This window comes from Lepeophtheirus salmonis, chromosome 7 (genome assembly GCF_016086655.4).
Source record: "Lepeophtheirus salmonis chromosome 7, UVic_Lsal_1.4, whole genome shotgun sequence".
In the NCBI taxonomy this organism is placed as follows: domain Eukaryota; kingdom Metazoa; phylum Arthropoda; class Copepoda; order Siphonostomatoida; family Caligidae; genus Lepeophtheirus; species Lepeophtheirus salmonis.
In genome coordinates this window covers 32,571,768-32,596,643 of record NC_052137.2, presented here as the reverse complement: position 1 = coordinate 32,596,643, position 24,876 = coordinate 32,571,768, and the positions used below count along the sequence as shown (strand labels likewise).

At 29.4% G+C, this 24,876-nt stretch overlaps 1 protein-coding gene across 6 annotated transcripts in view; it reads left to right on the top strand.

Annotated features, from left to right (window-relative positions):
- Positions 1 to 24,876, top strand: part of LOC121121982 (uncharacterized) — a 294,463-nt gene that overhangs the window by 239,240 nt on the left and 30,347 nt on the right. For all 6 annotated transcript variants that reach the window (XM_071890051.1, XM_071890047.1, XM_071890048.1 and 3 more), the window contains exon 4: positions 19,001 to 19,190. In XM_071890051.1, coding sequence (XP_071746152.1) covers positions 19,001 to 19,190 — 190 coding nt within the window. The remainder of the gene's footprint in view (positions 1 to 19,000; positions 19,191 to 24,876) is intronic.

Genomic DNA, 24,876 nt, shown 5'->3' with positions numbered 1-24,876 from the left:
TTTTCTGTTTCTTTTTGGAGGAAAGGTTGCGATAGAAAATTTAGATAATGAGTACGAATATTAAATTTTCAAAATCTTTACAGGCGTAAATAAGACATATATTGTTAACTTTGAGAGATGACATATATGCTGACAGAAATAACTATATAAACAATAGTGCTTTCTTTTTGATAATACGCTTGAATTTTCCATATAGGGAGAATTAATTTAAAAACCCATAAAATATAGTAAGTCATGAGTATTTACTATATAAAAATTGAACATCATAAGGATTTTGACTTTTTCACACCTTTAATTATTATCCACTTGCCACAACCGTCATTTTAAAATTATTTAAAAGAATATTTTTTGATTTGGTCGCGTCTAAGGTGGATTACTATAGTCGTGTAGAAAATTACTTGTTATCATTCTAATTTTCTGTAATACTACACAAATAATAATCTCAAACCCCGTAAAATCATATGAAGAAAGTACCGTGACAAGATCCAATAGATGCTTGATTTTAATACAATTTGTGGCACGTCAATACAAAATTAAGTAATGATGGTTGTTCAGACCAAAAATGAGTTTCAATTGCATTTGGCATTTTTTAAATAAATAATTAATTTCAAATTTTATTTGAAAACTTTTCTGACTCATCCCTTAATGGCACATTGATCTTTCCTTTATGATCTTACGAATAATGGAAAATACATTGTATTAATTTTTCGCTCATCTGATTCCTAAATCCCTTTTTTTTATTCGTACTTAATATACGTTTGATCTTTTTCTGTTAGAAAAATAATATGTTTATGGATTTTTAATTTTTTTGGTGCATTTTTCGATGGACAGCCCATTCCTTAAAAAAAGTTTTGAGACACGGAGAACCAATCTTGTTTTATGAAAAAAATCAATTTATTTGTGAAAAATCAAGCTTGGCCTCCATAGCTCAGGAATCTCATCTGATCAGAATAAATCATAACTAACTAAAATTCCAAACAACTTTTATTTTAGGTTTAAAGTCCGAATTTTTTTCCGTTTTTGAAATAAAGGCATTTTCATCATTTTTTTCTTAGTGGGATAAACATCACAAACATAAATAATTTTTATACTATGTCAGATTAATCATTTCATGTTTTATTTTTTTCCAATATTGTTTTTGGGCTGACGCACCAAATTATTAAAAATTATTGTTACCGGGAGTCATTAATGTAAAGAAAGGGGAAAATAAATGGAGAAAATGACCTAACAAAATAAGTAGGTTAATTAAAATATATTTTGATAGGTTTATAACTAAGGAAGAAAATTAATTTTCTATGATATTGAATACAAATTTTCCACATCTATCATATATTGTGTAGGGTATCACATAACCTTACTTATTTAATAAGATGCAACAACATTATCATAAAATAATATATACTGATCCCCTAATAATACATGTTACATTTTTCCTACAGTGAACTTTCTTATAAATTGTTATAAATATCTTTTTCTAAGTGATTTTTTGAATAATTTAATTCATTCAGTATTAAAACAATCATGGCCATTAATAAAATTAATATGTTGTGTGAATGACTGTTATACAACACCTCTTGGTAAGGCTTCATCAAACTTATAGACTAAATATTAAGATTAATGAATTGATAAATACAATTCATGTTCTAATTTATGTTTCATAATAAAATAACAGAATTCAAATTCTTGTTTAAGCATTATTAACATTTTATTTGGAGTAATATTGAATGGCTACAAACTATATCAAAAACTTCAATTTTTTTTTAAATAGCAATAATATCAACCTTAACTCGTTATCATTTTCCTGGCAGTCTTTAGATAAAAGACAATAAACATATGTAAGCATAAATTACTTAACTCTACTCTGAGATCATCACTAACTTTCTTTTAATTGTGAAATGTCCTAAGAGCCTGGTTTTCAATGGGCAAAGATAAAACACCCCTCTAGGAAAACAATATTTCGCGAGCAAAATTTGAATAGGGATTGGAGTTACTGTCGAGCTTGTAAAACAAAATCAAGGAAAATACAACATATATATTTAAGATCTACTCTATTAATATGTATGATTGTATTATATAAAGAAAATCAATGATTTATGTCACATCTATCTATAAATAGTCATATTTGGAATTTATTTGATAGACAATGATTTATTATTGCTTACTTATGACTAGAGAGTAGTTTATACTGATATAACAGATTGCTTATTGAAGTCAAAAACACTTTTATTCGGCAATTATTAATTTATTATTCAGTAACTAAACAATAGTTATGTTTTTAGTAAAAATAATATTACGGAAAAATCAACTAAAAGCCCTTAAAAAATACAAAAAAGCTTTGCATCTTTAGCCTTTGAATAATGATTTATATTTCATCAAAATCAGAGTGTTTATATCATCATGACTTCGGGTCTGATATTGCGACGTGAAAATACTCAAATATACTAAACAATAAATTAAAATACCAGAAATTCCTTAAAAATAATAAAAATAGATTAAAATATGACAAATAATATTTTTTAAGCAATGTAGTTAATATTCCAGCTTTTTCATAAGAATTTAGAATGTTTTAAACACATGATTATGAGGTGATCAAAATCATTCAAATGTCCCAGAAAAATGTCCAAAAACAGCTGAGGGATGGTAAAGACCTCAATGATTCAGCTTGGTTGCAGATCAGCCAAGTTAACATCCAAGAACGTTGAAGCAGCCTTCAAAGTCAATTCATGTATGAAGATGACGACTTCTGCCAAGAAGATGATAGTGCCCACTTGGTCCAGGACGATGAATAAGGCTGGTCATAAGGATCTCAGAAATGTGGAAAGGCCTTTTCTAACTAAACAACTGAAAGAGTCCGCTTCAGATTTTAAGTAGAATGGTGAACGAAATTTCATCTTTTCTGATAAAAAGATCTTCACGGTAGATCCAGCGACCATATACAGAATGACAGGATCTTGCAAAAGAAGATCAAGTTGTACCACACCAAATCGAGGAATTGCCTTGCAAGCGACTTCTCAGTGGGTCGTCCAGGGGAGTGTTAAGACCGTCATGGGATTGTCTTCTTACACAAGAATCCCAAGGCCACCTTCTGACAAAGTTTATGAAGAACAGAAGGCTCGAGACTCCAGTCGTTACTACCATACCCTGAACATTTTTTTAAAAACAATGTATCATCACCTTATAACCAAAGAAAGCAAACAAAATTTTTTTACATTTAAAGGCGTAATAAAAACGATAATGATAGAATAGTTCATGTGCTCAGTGTTGATGGGGAAAAAATTATGGCACATGCAAAATATTTTTGAGTCAACCGAATATATAATGTATAACACAACTGCATCAGATGAGACGAAATTTTTAGGTATTTGATTAAAAAAAATACATATCAAAGGATCATTCCATTAAATTATATTATACAAAATAAAAAAATGCCTTTGAGTACGTAAAAGCAAAGTTGTTCTAAAATATTTATTTTATTTTTCCTCCTTCTTCTTGTTCAAAGAGGTCAAAAAATAAACAGTGAATTGAATATTGATGTACATTAGGGTGGATATTAATTTTGAATTTTTTCATTTACAAGACTTTCTAAATTATCCAACAAAATTTAGTTAAATAGGGATTTTTCTTCATATAAAGGTCATAATAAGGGCACCTAGTTCAAGGTCATCCAGATTTGTACTTTTTTGTTTATCTTAGTAAACAGTATGCAAACTTGAAAATTTAGTATGTATCAGTTAAATTATGAATTGTAATACGCTAAAGAACAAACAGATAGACAGAAGGTTAAAAATTATTGTTATTTTGGTAAAAGTCGATACAGAATTTTCATAAAATTTATAAAATGTTATTAATACGTGTTTATTTTCTGAATTTATTATTTCCACAAAAATCAATAATGTATACTATATTGATGATATCAAATAACTTATTTTTTTAAATGGTAAAATTTCAAAACTTTATGGTGTTGAGCTACATTTAAATACTATTTGGAATAAATATTGTATAAATTGGTAATTTACCTTCGTAATTGTCATAATGTACAAATAAGGAATTTTAAAGTTTGGAAAATTTACGGAAAATGTATATAACAATTTATTTGCAAAAATTAATTAAGCAATTCAGAAATATATAGCTCTAACATCACATGTTCCATTTTTGGGAAGTTATGGCACTTAACCTCTCAGAGTTCCTTGATGAAAACTGTTTGTCTATGCTGACAACTGCCTCGAGAATAGAAGCCAGGAAGGATTCAACAGTGATGTCTGCACGTTTATTTGATCATTTGTCTTACTCAAAATGGTCTAAGAGATTCAGATCTAGTGAGGGAGTAGACGACACTCTTCAATTCATTGAAAATCGTGTATTCCATTGAGTTGTTAGCCTGCCATGATTATGATTCTTTCTTGCGGACGTTCCTGGCCCATCAAACTCCTTCAAAGTCCTGGCAACATATTAAAGAGTTGATTTGTAGACTTAATAATCTCTTAGGACGTGATACCATCATAAAGGCACACGATATTGGCTCCACGGCGTTCATATTCATAGAAAGTCTCAAGATTTTTTGATTTTGTCTTATAAAGTTCTGGTTCTATATGCTGTCTACTCCCTCGAGTAATAGAGGCACAGAAAGAGTCATCAGTAGATATGTGTAAGATTATTAGACTCTTTCTCAAGACGACCCATCCCTAGAATTCCAAGATTTTCATATCCTTGTTGCCTGGAAGCCACATGTACGTTCATAGAACATTGTGTGTTACATCAATGTATTATCAATTATTAACCCAAAGCAATCATGAGTCTTCCTTGCTGGTGTTCCTGACCAATCAAACTACTTGGAAACCTTGGCAGTATATTAAAAAGTTGATTTGAAAATATTTGTAAACTCAATCATCCTTTGGACGTGCTACCACCACGGGGACACACAATAATGGCTGCAAAGTTTTCATATTTGGACGAGGATTTTTTCTAACACAGTATGACTGTAAAAGTTTATGGCGGCCAATTCTTCCACAATGGAAGCCCCCAAGGAATCAACAGTGCTATGTGTGCATATATTCGACACTTTTTCTCCAAAACACCCCACACATAGAAGTCAGAGGGGCTTAGATACAGGATGCTAGGATGCCAAATTTATTTTGCCCCAAAATATACTTTTTATAGCTCTCTGGACAGTTCTACCAGATCTTTAGCATGGGACCTTGTTGACTGGAGGGGATTCGCCTAGGTTGTTTTCTTTAACTCCTGCTGGTGCAATTTGGTCTTCTTGACCGAGCCGTTCTTCCTCTCCAACGTTTCGGACTTGCTGACAGCGTAGAAGTTGGTCCAAGAGAATCCAATCTATTTAGAGGGATGAAATGGAAATTTGTCGATAACGTTTAAGCGTCATTTTCTCGACTTGCACATCAGATAGGGAGCTCAGGTTTATTTTGTTTTTACTTTAATATATTACAATATTAATTAATTTTAATCAATCAACCTTTAATAATTATTGAATTTGTAAGTGTTATGATTTCAATGAACCACCAAGTTTAGACTAAAGAAACATTTTGATACCATGAGGATTTCAAGCATTTAAATGATAAGCTCCACCTTAAGATACATGTGTGTAAAAAAAAGCGGAATATTGAATATCCTCAAAGGATACTCATTTATATAAATATATATTTATTTAGAGTTACTTTTATATTCCTTTAATGTACCCTGTAGAAAACTACCAACTCTGAAGATACATAAATCTTTCTACAAGGTAGCAGCTACATTTTTCTTTCTTATACAATTCTTCCTTTCTTTTTACTATTATTACCCTTCGCATCTTTCTAAATGTTTCACTGAGTTTCTGAGCCATGAATCATAAGTTTATTTGATTGTGCTGAATGGATAAAATTATGTCTTTGTGTATGTTCATATTTTAGGGTGGTTTATTTTACTACTTTTTTCCAATTTCAATTATGGCTACTTTAAAAAAGTTGTGAAATGTTAAGAAAATAGCCTATGCCAAATTGCATTGTCCTATAATGTCATATTTAGGTTGTAAATCTCGTTTAACGTTTGAAAGGAGATTCTTTTTGTCGACAACAAAGATTCGTGTACAGCATGGAGTATTATTTTGCATTTATTACTTATGAAAGACATTATTCTAACATATACGAAATGATAATATATTTTTTTTCTAAAGCTACCTTATGGAGGAAAAAGAGAGAATATAAAATAAGAGTTAGTTATTTCCTTTCTGAAAATGTAAAAGAAGGATGAGCACTTCACACAGATCATCATAATTTCTTAACTTTTTTCTTTTTTTTTCCAAGGGAGAATTTGAAAAAATACTTTTTATACATTATATAAGTGTATATCAAAATCATGCAATAGAAAATAACTAAAAATGCACCTCTTCGTTAGGATGATCTTCTTCTTTAAAAAAATATAATGATATGTATTACATGCAAATTAAAAAGCTTTGTAAAATCGTTGCGTCCAATAAATAAACAAAGTTATTTGTTAAATTATTTGATTGTAACATGTAAAACAAAAGACAACTTCTGATCTACTCGCTTATTTTGTTCATTTAGTTTACAAACAATGACTAATCTTTTCATTTCATAAAAAAATTTCTTTCAATAGCTGCCCTTCTGCATTCTTCCACAGGTCCAATAAGAAAAGTCCACAACTTTTCCGGCAAATCTAAACTCCTTAAAATCTTTCTTTGGAGCCATCTAGAACATATTGATTTTACAGAATCTGTAAAAATATGGAGATTGGTGCCCATTTTTCCACATTTAAAAAGCATAACTTTTCTTCCAGCGATCTCTTTACTAGATTTGAAATGAAAAAAACCAATAGTAGGTTCGCCATCAGTGTGACAAGTGCTCGTAGAATTGAATACGGAAGAAAAGAGATTATTTATTGTTATACCCTGTGTAATTCTTTAATTCTTAACGAGGGAGGATGACAGTATAAAGAGTGTGTGCACATGAATGGAGGAAACCCATACTGATAATTTATTGTCAGTTATTGTCCTTTTTAGAATTATTTAGAGTTATTCCTGTCTAGCAGGCCAATCGTTAATATTTACTTATCTGAAATATGTACACTTAGAGAGTTTAACAGTCATTTTATTAGAATATTGTAAAACACATATATAGCTGTCGATGGAAAAGAAAAATATTGTCCTAGTCACCACCTTGAGCACAGAGTACGAGAAAAGGATTGAGATATCTGTGCTCCCCCGATTGTCCCATTAAATCATCTAAGAGAAGACAATAGGCACAAACAAGACTATTTGTTATGTATCAATGATGTTGAATGTCAGGGAGGCTCTCAGACATTCTCCAGGAGCAGGCCTGAAGCCCTCCATGTCTGTCTTCCGCCTGAAGTCGGCCTTAAAGCAAAAAGCCAATTCCTTTATAAGTGGCATTGCCAGGAAGATGAACAAGTCTTCATCAGCAGTGTCCAGGGCTCTTAAAAAAGGCAGAAGGAAAGTAACTGCGGTGTATTTCTCACTCTTTATTCACAGAACACTTTGTGTGTCAAATAGATAATTATTAACGGTTTGCCCGGTATGTTCTGCGAGATACAGAATAGAGATTGATATGTCTTTCTTTGTCAAAGTTTCTTGTAGCTTTTTATAAAATAACAGGACAGTAGTTCTTCTATAAAACAATCTAAAAATTGTCAGGGTTATAATGTGAATGTTCTATATTTTTTTAATTTCCTAAAATTTCTGATGATTTACAACTCTTACGATATTCCCTACATTTATGAAGAGTAAATAACTATCACTGCATTATATAACTTACTCAAAAATATACGTGATATGTAGTTGTCAGCTGTCATTGTGTCTGTTTGTTTTCCTCTATTCAGTATTCAGAATATTGATTAGGTGAATTAGAATTAAGTCTTGTTAAGCTTTGAGTAATTCCAAACAAATATTGCATATTAATTTCATAATTAGAAAGAACAAGCTAATTACCAACTGATTTTCGACTCTCTCTGTACCTACTAAGTGAAAAGGTAGCTAGAGGTAATAAAGATAACGACTTTCCATAAAGTATTAAGCACTTTGTGTGCTCATGAGTAACAGAGAGTAATGATATACTATGGAGATAGAACATGTATAATTCTTGTTGCACTCGGAGTTGAATTGATGATCAATAATTCCTGTCAATTTCCTTAATTTATATCCCCTCCCTACCCACAATTTCTTCCACGCATAGATGCTTGTAGTTAATCTTATGAAACGTCAAGGTTAATATCCTGCTCTTCTCCCAAACACTTTACAAAATGTAAGGATTTCCACGTTAATTTTTGGGGTTTTTTATAGCTATGTATAATGTAATTAAGCAGAATATAGTATTTTTGAAAATTTCATGCTTAGTTACATACATACATAGCTATAAAAACAAACAAAACCGAAAATTAACGTGGAAATGCTTACATTTTGTAGAGTGTTTGAGAGTAGAGCAGGTTAGTAGCCCTGACGTTTCATAAGATTAACTACAAGGATCTATGTGTGGAAGATTTTTTTCAAAAATACTATATTGTTTGCTGTTATAGGTCAACATAAAAATCCAACAGTATTATTTTTCATGAAACTTCATCAAAATGCCTAAAAATTGATCGATTAAATTTTTCTTTTAATTACATTAAAAGATTTTTTAAATAGTTGAGTATAACTTGTACAATTGACTATTTAATTCCAATATTAAATTCGTAATTGTTGTAATAGCTGACGATAATAAACAGTGAATGTATACAGATGGTTACGTAGAACAAAAATATTAATGTAGTTAGGATTATTGAGCGATTACATAAATATTTAAAATATAAAATTTGGTTAGGTATACCAAATCATTCGAAAGATAAAAAAAATGTATATACTACTAAGCAGTAATATAAGGGCTGGATATTGATATGTGATACTATGAGATGTGAATAAAAACTTTCTCCTGGCGTGTGTAAAATTATATTAAAAAATTACTTCCTGAATCAAAACCTTTAAAACATTAGCGCTCCTGGTATGAATAAAAGTAACGAAATTTAAAAAAATCCTAATTAAGTAACATATAGCTTATGAAAAAAAGAAGCCCCCTTTTTAGTTTGGCTAAATAATTTAAATTGTGATTTCCTTTCTATATTTGTTTCACATTCAGGCAGCACATATTTTTTACTATTATCAAACATAACAGGAGCACTTCAGAGTACTCTCTGCTTAGTCTATCGATATCGTTTTTTATTGTTTGTATATTAAGCAATGATATGACAGGTACAACGAATAAGAAAAATTAAGTAAAACCATCCTTAGAGCTGGGATTTCGAACACGTGTCCTGCAGGCTGGATTGAAGCCTACTCCTCATTCTCACTTCATGTAGTATTTTTTGAAAAATGATCACTGCAAAATAAAAAAATATTAGAAAAGAGAGATTTTTTTTAAATGGTTGTTTATATATAAAAGTGTGGAGGTGCGAGTTTCTTCAATAGTGCAGGAATAATTCGACAAATGTGTTTTAGAGATAGTTTTTCGCGTCAAAAATTATATCTATGAAATTGTGAAGTTTCTGTGTTTATTTCGATGTCTTCGTGAGTGATCTGGCAATAATCTAGAATTTTACCAATTTTCTGAGTGGATTTCTTGAGACTCTATATTAAACATATTCTTCTGTTTGGAGAAATATCAACGTCATCCGTCGAGCCTGCTTACTCTTTTTCCTTATTAATCATCATCTAAGAAATTACTTGAGTATATATATATACGTCCTTCGTTTTTATATTATTAATTTTTATAGTCTTGATGGGGGTCATTTTAAAAGAGGATGGATTTGATCCACTTTCTAAGAGGCTGAGGTATGCAAGTATTGCAACAAGATGCAACAAAATGATGAAAGATGCGTCTGTGAGTATTAATTTAAATCTTTGATTTACTATGAGACATTTTTGTTCTTGTATTAACAAATGATGATGATAGTTCCTTTAGAAAAGACTACTTTGATTTTGTGGATGTCGTTAATGCTGCAATTTTCTATGGTTTCAAAGAAGAACAAATTTATGGTGTAAATCCTACACACTCCTTTGGGCACGCAAGTTTTTACACTCACGATTGAATCAATGTGAGATATAAGACTCCGGATCTGAAACGTGTATACAATACTCTAATTCAGTCACTGGGTTGTTGCGACACTTGGTCAAAATGAGAATTAAACGCTCCCAGAGACTAAATGAGGCGTGAATTAAAAATCTAAAAATTAAAGCTGGAAACACAATGCAGAGAGTTAAAGATAAATCTATGATAGCTACATGGCTATCATAGTTCAGGAACGTTCGGGATCCCACCTACAAATAGACCCGCTAACTTGCAATTATATAGTAAAATCAGAGGTCCAAACTATGTACTAGATACATAGGTATATCCAAATTATTATGTCAAAAAGTATGAAGTTCACAATGATGCAGAGATTAATGTTATGCCTACTCAAGCACAGGGTGTTGATACATCTAAATCAATTTCAATAGAACATCAGATGACAATTTTACTCAACAAAGTAATAGCAACATCTCTTTAGAATATATTAATAGGGAGCAGAAAGCTCGTATTAGAAGAGCCAAGGGATGCCTCTGAATTCTGTGGAATGGTTTTTTTATCGAATGGACCTTAGAACTACCTCCGTAAACCCATCTCTGATCCTATTTTTCAAGAAAGGATACCAACATTAGAACAAGTCCAGAATAGTATTTTTTCTTAAGAAATAGATAACACAACAAAAGATATCGGAACACACTTATTAAAACTCTTTTTTGAGAATTTTTATAGCAGAGGACATCGGAATGTTCCTTTACAAAAGATGTGAATAAAAATTCATGTAATTAGATAAAAGAATGTAAACGAAGTATATGGGTGAGTTCGGGTCGATTGAATTCAATTGACTCATTTAAAAGTCCAAGTAGGAGTAAAAGAAATAACCCTTGAAGTACAAATTTTAATTAGTCTAACAATCGTTTCTCTTAATGTGAATTCTTTTATCTCGGATAAAAGATAGAATATATTTTCACTTGTATTTTAAAATGAACCTTTCAAAAAAATAATACAAATAAAAATTGGAGACTTTTTTCATGTAAAAAAAATTTATTAAAATACCGAAATGTATCCTGGAAGATGATTAATTAAAAATGCAACTAAAGGGGCACTTGGCGAGAAATTTTGATAATTCCTTCTCAACAAATCAAGGAGAACATATACTGTGGAGAGTTATAAAATTACATTTTGGCAATTTTTTGAGGAAAATAAAGAAAGAGAGAGAGAGAAGGATCCAAAATGAAATTGACATGATTTTTGAGGAGGGCTCTATTTTCTCTCAAACAGTTTTAGTAGACTCTTTCAATTATTTTCGGGTTACTGAATGTTGCTGATGCAGAAATGGAGGAAAAACACTATGAAAAACTATTATCATTTCTTACAATGTTAAACAATATAAAAAAATGTGACGTATATGTATAGAAATAAATTTTTTAGCAATGACAAATGAATTTACAGAAATAAAACAATTTATGTATATTCATACATGTATCTGAGTGCATACTTTTACTCAATGGCAGTTTTGGATTTTTAAAATAAATAGTCCAATTCAAAAATAACACATTTTTTAGACAAAACATGCAAAATTTGTCTTTGTTCTTTTGTTTTGTTTCATCAAGATTATTAATGACTCGCAGAAAATTAACGTCAAATTAAAAAATTAATTTTTTGACGTTTAATTGTCTCTCCCTTCCATATTATTCCCTTCATAATAAAATAATATGCCCGCATCAAAACTCTATCACAGCCTCAACAAAAGGTCGGAACTTGGCGCAAGTTACCACAATATAATTGGCGGAAATGTTGGCTCATCGCTTCTTAATGCTAGCCTTGGGATCCTGCACATTTCTGTGTGATGTATTCCCAATCTTGTTCTCTAGGGCGCCCCACACAATGAAAGCAAGGGGATTGAGATTAAGACTGCAAAATAGCCAGAAGGTCTTCTCCAAGAAGTAAGTCAAGCACTGATTGTAGAAGTTTTATGTTTTTAATACCGTAAGACAAGGAGCACAGTCTTCGGTCTACCCATTGTTGTTCTGTTGATAGTTAGTCATCAGCCAGGGCAAGATTTTCCACCTCAGGATCTTATAGAAAGCCTCAATTCCGATTTTCAAATGGGGATTGAATAAGAAGTGATCCATTTTCTTCCCCATCTGAGCTCAGGACCCCCAAGCTCATTGTTTGGGGGGATGTTTTTCCCTCAAGGTTCCCAGAGTTCCTCAGGTGATTATACAAATCTGTCATTTTTGCAGCTCAAAACCTGGTCGAATGTGAAAATCTTCTTTGTAGAGAAGATTTTCACAGTTGACGCATAACTTTTCAAGTAATTAAGGACTTTTTTTGCATCTCTCAAGCCTTAGTGCCTTTATCATGTCAGTGAGGAGACCTCTTGGAGTCCTGAAAAAGCGCTTAAGGCCCACGTCATCATAAACTTCTATCCTGATGGTGATGTTGAACTCGTATGCCCATTAACATATTGAGGCTGTTGGATTTCCCCTGACCTTGGCCTCCAAGGACTTGAGAAGTGTTTCCTCTCGCTTCAAACCATTTCCTCCAATTCCTGCCTTCCTTGTTACGTCTTTACCATTCTCCTTTGCCACCCTGATGTTGGACAGTCCTCACAGTCACGACTAAAATGTCTAAAATTCTTATTGGATCATACTCTGCGTCGAAAATATCCAAAACCCTTTGCACTTTGATTCCTGTTCACTCAGTTTTTACCCGATTTTGATCAAATCAAAAGAATGCGCAAGAAATACAACAGAAAATTTACATGTTGCACTCTGGACTTTTAGTTTTTTAATCTGTTAATTTTTGTAGAGAAAATTGCGTTTGAAAAAAATCCTTTTGCAGCAAAGATACATTGTAAATCCTATACACTTTATGCTAATAACGTTACTGCTTTAGTAGTTTTTGTTATTTCAATATTCAATCCTATTTAGAGGATTAATTACATTATTTTCTATTTATTGTAAAATTAGGTACTTCATCTAGAAAACGAAACATTATTTAGTGAACTCTTCTCTTCTCAGTAGTGATTAAACATTACGTTGTTCTACATTTCCTTTATGCGTGAAAGTAAAAACGTTAGGAAATGTACAACTTTTATTAAAAGTTTAAAAGTCAAGGGCCATCTTTGAATATTACTTAAAAGATATACTTTTTTGACAAATTAATATTATTATTTTTTTAAATTACTCAAACTTTATTCTATTAACACACAAATTGGAAAAAAAGTAGATACTAATTAATACTACACACTTCATAGAGCATGATAGAGTGAAATTTAAATGCATTATACAAGTTATCATTGAAAAAAAAAAGGATTTTTTTTGTGACGTATGAGATATACTTCAAACTCCAGTGCTAAAATACTCTCTACCTTAATATATAATAATTATATATAATCATATAATTCTATTGAATATACACACAATGTAAAAGTTTTTTATTCATATAATGCTAGTAAAGAATTACAATATTCACAAAGAGCTGCTAAATCATACAACAAAATAAATTGTCCGGTACCATTTTATTTTGTAAGAATATCTACTATAAATTATTGTTGGCTTCATATGTAGATATACACTATATGGTACCTTTGTTTGAAAGTATTTTAAAGGATATTGTATTGTGATTTTAAGAACTTCCTTTTGGGGAAAAGGTAATACAATAATAAGGCAATTAAAATGATTACCACCTATATGCTTTCATCGTTTACTTCTTAAATAATAATAGAGTGATAAATTTACTTTTATTGGTACATCTTTGAAAATGAACACTTTATAACTGAACCTCATTGATTTACAAAATGATTTTATTTCTTTGGCACATTAAAAATATTTGTAGTTCTCAGATCAATTTTAATTATGATTAAATGTCTTAAACGAGGTAAGCATATATCATATAGTGCTCCACTAATTGTCTTAAATGTCAAGAGCTTGATTGGCGTAACCCAAGATATGATATTGACTGCATAGTATGTTCAAATTATGAAAATCTACTAATTTTTTGAAAACTTAAATTTCTTAATTCTAATGGACTAGATCGCAGATGAATATAATCTAACTTCAGATGGATGACACACTTAGGATTTTTTCCCCCCTGTAACTTCATTTTGTGTATGTTTGATACAGGGGGATTTTTAGAGAAAGAAATATACTTTATGTAAACGGACTTCAAAGACATGTCTTTGGTCAGATGGAGTAATTGAAATACTATGAGACTTACTTATACCTAATCAGTAAAACTCCATGCAATCAATTATAGTAATATTAAAAAATATATAGTTGATTTTGATTACTAATTAGAGTCAAATTTCATAAAAGAAAGAATATCTAACAAAGGTTGCAAGAGGTATTAAAGAACTGTAATAATACACACAGAGGATTTTTTTTCTCTTTCTGCTTAGATTGAATAGGTTATTTATTGGTAGAAGTCCATATGCTTGCTTGTAATTTGTTCTTTAACTAACAAAAGTATAAAATACAACATGATTACTCGACAACAACAGCTCCACACGATATTACTCATAGTCTTTTGTTAGAGCGTTCCATATTATATGGGCTTGTCTCATTATTATTAAAAAATGTCTCACAAAACAAATTAGCCTCATTTTTATTCAACTTTCTTTATTTTCCTTTATTTGTCTACATTAAGTGGTTTTAAGAAAAAAAATAAGAAAGGTAGGGAAAAGTGAAATTTAGATCACACAAATAAAAGGCAAGGGTACTACAACATTAGAAAAACAAAACAAAAGGCAATTTTTTTTTCTACAAACAAAACAAAAAAAAACCTTGAACTGCATTTTTAAAGCCTGCTATAAAGAAAGCTAACTACTACTAGAAGGTCTGGTAATCAAACCTTTTTGTTACCTTCAATAGAAAACAACATATCAGTTTTATATTCTATGTCAGTTGTACAAAAGACACCTCTTTTTTTACATAATACAAATGAATTAAAGGAGTATTATGCCAAGAAGAAAGTCAAAAAAGAAGGTAAATAATTTATTTATATTATGAAAGAGTGCAGTTATTATATTTCGTAGTTCTCCTCCTTTTGCAATTTTTTCTGGGATTTGTTATGCACTACACTTATACGTTAATCACTTAAAATTGTTTTAACTTACTACGGGTTAAATACATATAAAATCATGTATCTTCTTTAAATAAGAGTAAAATATATCAAATGGTTAAAATCATAATGAAAAAATGATGATCTACTCTAATTTACAGTTATATAAAATAATACTTGAATTGATCTAAAATGCAAAAGTTCTTCCTCAAAAGGGTTTATTTAGCCTTAAGTAATGTTGTACAATGTTAGGGGTGGACAATTAGTACACAACAAGGAGAAGACAATCGACTTAATAAATATTTATATGCTAACATTAGGTTTGTCTTATATAATTTTGGATGGATTATCATTTTTTTCACAAATAACCCATAAGCGTATTTAAAATATTACAGAGATCAAGATCGCTGCAATTATACTGATGATTTGTGATACGTTTTTATCAAAGAATGACAAATAGACGCCTTTCAGTGATTATAAATAACCATGTGAATAGTTATACAAGTCAACAATTGAAAATAAACTTACATTTAATACTTAATTTTAATTTTAGTAATACATTCCGAATAAAGATTTTTTCTATTTAATTTGGGTACAATTATTTATTTAACTTATTTTGTGCGTGTATTACATTAAGAGAAATATAAAAAAAGATTTTTATGATAAATATTTAAATTTTATGCTGATTTGAAATGTGGATTCACATTTCATGTTGGATTATGCAATTCTGAGAAAATGTAATGCATAAGAAAAAGTTATAGTCCTTTCTTTAAGGGTTCGTTTAAAGAAAAATACTTTTTTTTTGTTCATAAAGAAAAAGAGTTCATTTTAAGGTTGAATACAAGTATGTGTGATTGGTCTTTCACTAGTAAAATTTTACTTGAAATAAATATTAAGAAGTTTACGTTATAAGAAAAAAAATAATTTAGTCTACAAAATTTTAACATTTATTTGCCCTTGGATTAAGATGGTGTATTCCCGATTGTCTTCACTTAAAAAACATATATATATATTATTACCGGAAATTTCATGTAGTATAAAAAAATATTTTTAAATGATTTAGTGTTTTTCCCCGTCTTGAAAGATATAAACATAAGAAAAAAATGATTTGTTACTTAAAAAATATTATTGTATATTTATAAAGCTATCAAGATGTACTTATAATATATAAAATGTTGTGTTTTTTAGATGCATAACTATAAATTTTATCAAATAGAGGTCATTTTCATTTTTATTTATCTATAAGAATTCAAAAACACAACATCTCAATCCAAGGGCTAAAATTTATTGACAACTGTTATGTACATATTTAAAAGTAATAAATGGGATTTTCAATAATTTTTTAATCAAAGGGGTTTATTATCACCAGGGGTTTCCCTAAACTAAATTTTTATACGCAATTCAGCTCGTACCATAAGTTTTGTTTGTTATTTGTCAAGTTAGTTTGAACAAAGGCAATTTTAAAAAATATAAAATTTTGTGTGTTTTTATAATGTATTAAAAACTTATTACAAATCCAGATCATGTATAGTGTAAAAACATTTCGAGAGCGGAGAAAAAGTGATATAGAAATATGCTTAAAATTAATAAAGAAAATGATTTTATACTCATTACTGCAGATATTATTGAAGGTAAAGAAGATTATTGAATAAAATTGACTCATGGTTAATGCAAAATTGTATTAAAATTTGTAAAATATTCGTATTTTCTTCAGATTTAATTGTTGAGTTTTGGGATCTTTAGGGGAAAATGTAAAGCTATTACAAAATTTTGATTATTAAGTCTAGTTATGACAGATTAGCTGCTCTTATCTCAAACATATTTTTAATTGTCTGTATTCACATGTATATTTGTGGTGTTTTAAATTATCACATACTGGCAAGTAATATTTTGTATGCATGGATATATAAAGACATTGTTATATTGAATTGTCTCTGAATGTACGACTCATGAATAACTTTATCAATTTAAGAGGTAAAAGGTCTTACATTATTGAGAAATAACATATTACATGTTGTACAATTGAAAATTTAATTTTCCCTCAATGAATAACATTTGCTGAAACATCAATTTAACATGTAATAGTTATTATTGTTTAATATTGCATGAAATGCATTTTTTATATACTATTTTATGATTTGCCATTTTTTACCTCAGTATCTACCTACGTTTTATGAATTTGTTAATTCATATGTAAAAAAAGTTCAACTGAATTCATCAATATTAATAAAAATGCACATAAATTAACTTTGACGTTGATAAATTATACATAATATTAAAATAAATAGCATGTTTAAAAACTCTTGCTTAAGAATAAATAAGGAAAAGAAATATTAATGTCGTTCCTGTTATAAATTTAATTATTCATATACTAGAGTTTACCTAAAAGTAAATGTTTTAATTTTTTTAAAGCTTTTAGAAGTAAATATTTCATATATATACTCGTATGTTTTTATAATCTCAATGGAAATGTGAAAAAGCAAATTGAACTTTTTCAATATGCCAAATTTTAATAATATATTGTGAATTCAAAAAGTATTTAAACACCTATATAAGGACACTTGAAGAGGTTTTGTAAAGTTACAATCAAATTTGTACAATTACATCAGCTGAAACTGGATTTTTACCTTACAAGAAGGTGCTATAATATTCATAAAGATTAATTATTTATAAAAATTGAAGCAAAAAAGCTAAAGGCTACAACATTGGTCAGCACCGGCATAGCTACTTTGACATTTTTATGAGGATCAAACTTAACTATGATTTAGTATACAATGTCAGAGAACTTTTGGAGTATTGAAACATACTCATGGATCACCCTATATGTGGTAGACAAATAAAATTGACCTCATTGGCTACTAAACCGGAATTTGGGACCCATCCAAACATGAGCAAGTCAAAGTTTACCAGGAAGAGGAAGGTGAGCAAGTCCACAGTCTCTAAAGCTATTCAGTATGCTGGAAGAAGATCTCTGCTGTATGTTGAAAGGCCTTTGAGAACTCAAAATCACATAGCTAATAAATGAACACAAACGTAGAGGTGATGAGATTGTTTTTTACAGTGATGATAAACATTTACTGTAGATCTTGTCATCAACAAACAATCTAAAAGGGGTTGTTTATTTAAATATAACCCTAAAAGCCTATAAGAAGTCTCCGAGATGAAACATTGAGACTCAGTGATGAATTTATCAATAAAGCCTCAACAAGGGGCAAAATGTCGCCAATTTGGTTTCCAACCGTCTATCCACTAACAACAGCTGACATCTTAAAAACCTTGAAGAATAATGTCTTGACATAGATCTACAAGAAGTTACAGAATTCTTGGGAGAAGTCATAGTTGTTCTAACAAGATTGAAAGATTTTTACCATCCCAGGTCCCCTGATCTGAATCCTTTGGACTTTTGGTATTGTAGCATGTAGTGTCCAAAGCCTGTAGAGTCTATAACAGCAACAACACCAATCACTGTCGAGTCCCATGGGAGGAGGATGTCCAGGACGTACATTGTTCAATTATTTACTGGCATTGGAGCTGGTGAAAGTCAAACTATTAAATCCTAATCTTTATCATTTGTAAATAAAAATATATTTTTAAAATTTTTGTCAACAAACTCATTCTGATCTGTTGCACATTGCACAATCAAAGTGGTTTAACACTTTTTGATGACACAGTGTATTATAATCAATGTTAAAAATAATAAAAATAACGTTAACTTAAAAAATAAATATTTGAAAAATCATCTTGTTTAGTATTTTAAAAAGAAGCATATATATTAAATAATTGATATGAGGGTTATTACCATAAATAAGCCTTCATATTCAACATTTAACTTCCAATTTTTCAAGTATATTTTTTTTTAAATTTAGGATGCTCTTACATTTGGACGTGCAGGAAATGGAGCTCCTGTGAGAACAAAATCTGGTCGAATTCGCACAGCCATTGTTGGCAATCCGGAAATTAGATTTCAAGAGAATGAGTCTGTTCAAAAAACAATATATAACTCCATTCGATACTCCAGCAATCGTGAAGACAAAGAGCATTACTCCCATATATTAGGTATATTGATATAATATTTCTAAATTATTTTAAATATTTTTGACATACACTTTTCCTAGCAATTATTCATACAATTTTAAATTTTTGTGATTTTTATTAATTATATATGACCAAAAAGAGAATGATTGAAACCTTTACACAATTGCACAATTTGATTTCATAGGTATATTTTTCATTGATAAATAAACATCTTGCCAAAAAATTCTTGATAGTATTAAATTCTGGACTTCGACTCAGCCACTGTACAATTTTGATGTGGTTATCCTTGAACCAATTCTTTAACACCTTAGTATTGTGTTTTGGATCCTTATCCTGCTAGTACGTCCAGTTGAGGTGAGCTGGAGTTTCTCATCAGACTCCTTCAAGTTTTCATGAAGGATCTTGAAGTAAACATCCTTTTTCCTAAGTGTTTGGACTTTGACGAGGTTTCCTATGCCACTGGCAATAGAAATATCCCCATACCATTATTCTATCACCACCATGCTTCATGGCAGGGACAGTCTTTTTTGGCTTGTATACTTGTCCTTTCTTCCTCAAGACATACTCAACTTCCATATAGCGAAAAAGCTCTTACTTCGTCCCATCAGACTCCAAGACGTTTGAAGATAAGCTGTGATCTTGATTTGAATAACTTATAGTATAGGCAAGGAGGGTGTCTTCAGTTTTTTCTTGACCATGATAACCAAAAATTGAGTGTGACAAGATGGCTATTACACTATTTTTACTCTTCTGAAGATATGGTATATTTATTTAGTTTAACATTTGGTAATATAAGGAGGTATTTATTCTATTTATTTATCTTGAAGGAACTCTAAGACAAAGTTTGACAAATTTTCATTGACATAATTGTCACGGGCATGAATAATTTTGAACATTACAATTTTTTGGTTATCCATATTTAAAAAAAAAATACTCATGAAATCTAAGGTGCCTTGAATTGTATATTGATAGTAATGTTTCACTTGTTGGTACATATCATTAATCAACAAATTAGACGAAAATGCATTAGTTATATCAACTGAATTGAAAAATGACAAAAATTATCAGAAGTTTGAATAATTTTGAGAACAAGTGTATATAAATGTACATGAACCGTCCAGAGAAAAACAAGCGCAAATATTATTGTCAAATAAGAATAGTTAATATATGATATTATATTTTTTACATATTTATCTTCGGTATCTATTCTGAAAAATATAATTTACCCTTGGAGGGTTGTATCATAAAGTTGTGATTATTTATCTTATAGTTATATAATAATTACGTATATAAATATATTTATAATTTAATGAAAATGAATTTATAAAGCCTTCGTAAAGACACATAAAGTTTCATAATTATAACAGCTCTGAACTCTTAGCCAACATTCTTAGATATTTAGGAATACTCTGTACACTAGAATATACGGCAAATAGTTGATTAAAAAAATATAAATGTCAATATTAAATATTGGTCATTTATGTATTTAAAGAAATCAAACTGGAATTAGTATGATTGTTTTACTATTTTAGTTATTTTGAGTTGTCCAAAATAGATATTTGTTTTTTTGTTTTGCAAAGAAAGTGATAAAATATTCAGCTATTCATTGGGACCGCAAGTTAAGCAAACTAGTAGCAAAAATTACCAGATTTTTTTTTACTTTTTCATTAAGATGATATTTTTTGATTATTTACAATATGAGATACAAAATTGGGATTTTTAAACCAAAACTTCGGAGTTTTTTTCCTATTGAATATGTTTTTATAACATATTCATGATTTGGTGTAATTTTTTTCCTTGAAATATTTAAATTATATAAAAACAATCTATAAAGTTTAAAGGTACATGTTTACTGATTTAAAAAAAAAATCCTTTAATATTTTTTTGAATAAAAGAAAATGTGTTGTTAGTTCAAAATAATTATAAAAAATGTACTCTTTTGTCTAAAAGTCGATTAAATTCCCCTTTTTTTATCCCAATAACAAAAAAAAGTTTTTCGTAAAGTAAAAAAAAATGGCACCTTCAAAAAATTCTAAAGTAATTTAAGATTTGTTGCTTTAAAAATAATTTTGTATATTTATAGCGCTATCAAGGTTTAACTATAAATTAAGGTAAATGTTTCTCTCTGTTAGTCATAAATGCAGAAATTTTGTGTTAAAAAGTTATTTTCATATTGATACCCCATAACGTCATAATTGATCAATTTCATCTAGCTACCATTTAATCCAGGAATAAAAAGTAATTTATTTATAAAAATTTTATCATATTTTATGTTGGGAAATTACTTTTAACTATTAATGAGGATTGTATAAGCACATAATTAACTAAAAATAAAATTTCCATAATTATATCAATGGTATAACTTTTGAAAGAAAGTTAACTTACTTTTTTTCATGCTTACCTAAGCGACATATATATATTGAAGAGATAATGAAAGATTAAATAGTATAGCATATATATATATTAGGTTTAGTAAAAATAGTTCCATTATTTTATCAGCAAATTTTTAATAGTTTTATTTTCCTATTTTTCTTCCTTTTTAAAAAAAAGCAAAATGGTATAAAACTAAAACTAATTAGTATATGAAGTTTATGAGACACTCAATCATAATTTCCGGTCCAACTAGAATGGCAATTTTCTCTAAATCTGCTGGTGTAAATTACCCAAAGAATTTTAGCAAGTTTTGCATTTACTTTGTATTCTACTTTTTCTTCAATAGAGGGAGGGCACTAGAAGCCATACTTTTTGGTTAAAATATTCTCCCATACTCTTATAAAATGAGTTTCTCAACCATTTATATAATTGAGTTCAGTTTTTGAAAATAGTAAAGAAGATGAAATGAGGTTTTTACTGAGGTCTAAAAACAGAAGCAGATAATTTTTTCTTTCTTAAATTTGTTTTTAAATAGGATATTTTTTTATTAATGTTTATCTATTCAGTAATCAAAACAGTGCTTATATGACAGTGGACTTCGCAATTTCCATGATTTTATTCAGTTTTTGTCAATTTGCCATGCATTTTTGACATCAAAATACTGGAAAAGAATAAAAAACCCAGAATGGCACATGATTGGCTCTTACAGCATCGCGATCAAAACACACTGGCTTGCATTTTCGCCAAGTTAGAAGGAAAACTGTAAGGTTGACATATTTTCTTTTTGATATTGTCCCCCTTTGACCAACGCTCAAACAATACTGAGTCAAACAATCACAAGACTGTCTAAAATTAGAAAGTATTATCTTTATAACGCCATGTAATGTAAACCGATCAAACTGAAACAATGCCAGATACAAATTACTGCTCAGCCATCTATTGGAAAAATAATGGATTTACTTTTACTAGACCTATTAGTCAATAAGTATATAGCAAGTATTGATGTGTATTTTCTTAGCACTCCCAAAGGATTTAAAAAAACAACAACTAAGTATACATAATAAATTATAGAAGTAGATACAAATAGAAGAAAGCAGAGCTGATATACGTATGTGTATAATATAATACATATCATTCCATTGAAAAACATCTTTAGCAGCTTTCAAACCATTTTTTACATTTACTCGATATTTTTTTTTACTTTTATTTGGACAAAAATTACATTTTCGTCCTTGAAAGAAACCCATTCCTATCGTTTGATTTATCTTTTCTAATTTGACTGATATTTATCTACCTTTTTTTTACGTTTTTATTAATCCCTTGGTATATATGATAAAAAATTTCATAATTTACTGTTCGATGTCCTGGGAAACAAGCATTACGTTTGTAGAATAATTTATAAGTGTTCCCAATGGTCAAATGATAGATATAAGTACTCCCATGACAAGAAATCAAAGATGTTTCTGCTCCTTCCTTTATATTTTCCTTCTCATACTTTTCTGAAGAATCTCATAAGATTTGTCATTTTAATTGCTTCGCAAATTATTATCTTTCCGCTCTAAAAAATGTATTTTCAACCAAACAACATGAGTAGTCCATTTTCATACATATGAAATCATATCTTACATCCAAAATTCCTTATATTTTTGTTAAAATTTCGATTATTGATAACACGGACATATTTAGAACTAAATATGATCAATTAAGCCCATTTTACGTCTGAAACATTGCTGTAAGATTTTGATATTGCTCACCGAAAAGCCTTACAGAAGTTGATGACATTCTTATCAGACAAGTTGTGCCACTCAGCTATTATGGTGGAATTCAAATATTCTAAATTTGGCTACGGAGCTTATTGATTTCCCTCTTCAAATTGCCCCACATAGCAAAATTCAGAAAGTTCAAATCTGGCAAGGTTGGGAGCCAAATCTCTTAGACTCTTTACCTATAGAGCATTTTGGCCTTCAGGACATCTGGCAGAAGGTAACGTTGGGTCCTTTTGTATGAAGAAAATGCAAAATTTCCTTTCACGGCTCTCCTGATTGTCCTAGTAATCACAAGAAGTTGGTTGCGAAACAATTTAACGATTTTGTAGGGTTATCTTTAATCTTTTTCTCCGATCTGGACATGAAATCCGGATGAATCTTTAAATTATATCTCTACTTCCTGCTTTCCTGGAGAAATATTCTCCATCATTCTTCATCTTGACCACCTTAATAACCAGGTTCCTGGAGAGCACTTTTAAATCTCAATAATCTTTGCCAACTCAACCATTGCATCTAAGAGATCTGAGAGGCGCTGAAATTTGATTTTTTGCTCACTCATGATGACGATATTGCGAAAAAAATTATTTTACCTTATTCATGCACGAAGGATATTTGAACCAAATAGTCAAAAAATATTCAATATACCTTCATACATCAATAAGAAAATTAACATTAATTAACAGTACATTTTTTGTTGCCCAGCCCTGTACTGTTAATAACTTGACCATAATAATTGTTAGGGTATGAACCTGAACCAATTCATATTATTTGCATGGATATTTATATAAAATATCTTATCTTCATTTATTTTTAAATTTGGTTCTAAATACTCCACACTATTGATTCAATTGACGTATTTTGAAATACACATAAGCTTAAATTAATGTTTAATCAATAGAAAAAATAGATATAACGCATTTTTAGACATTATAAATTTCTTTTAATTATAATAGTTTCTTCAGGATAAAATCACCATAAAAAACATAATATATCTCTGCTTTTAATAACCCTTGATAGTTTTATAAATATACCCAACTATTTTTCAAAAACTAATCTTAAAAAACTTATAAGATATTATTATTTTCAAAATTAATTATCTATATGTCTTCACTTTATGAAAAATAATCATTTTTTCAAATTCTAAATAATTTGTTAGTTTTTTCAAAGAAAGGATATATTTTTTGGTTATTAAGGAAAAAATGCGGAAATATAACTAGATATTTTTGTGATTTGAATACATCTAAAGTCAAATCTGGATAAATACTTGTACTGATTTATCTTATTTCCAAATTATTTTAAAATATCAACATTTTTATATAATTATGTACCTTGAAAGTACACATTTCTTGAAACAAGTTTTTTATTGGATCCTGTTTTTGACAGATCATTGCTAATTGTATGCTTATTTTTCAGAATTAGTGTTTTAGGGGAACTCATGATTTACATCATTATTGATATAAGATCAATGAATTAATAAAAACATTAAGGATAATATTTTAGTACCAGCTCATGATTTTTGCACAAAATTATCTTTCTCATGAATTTCTATGAAGTTGATACCAAAAAAA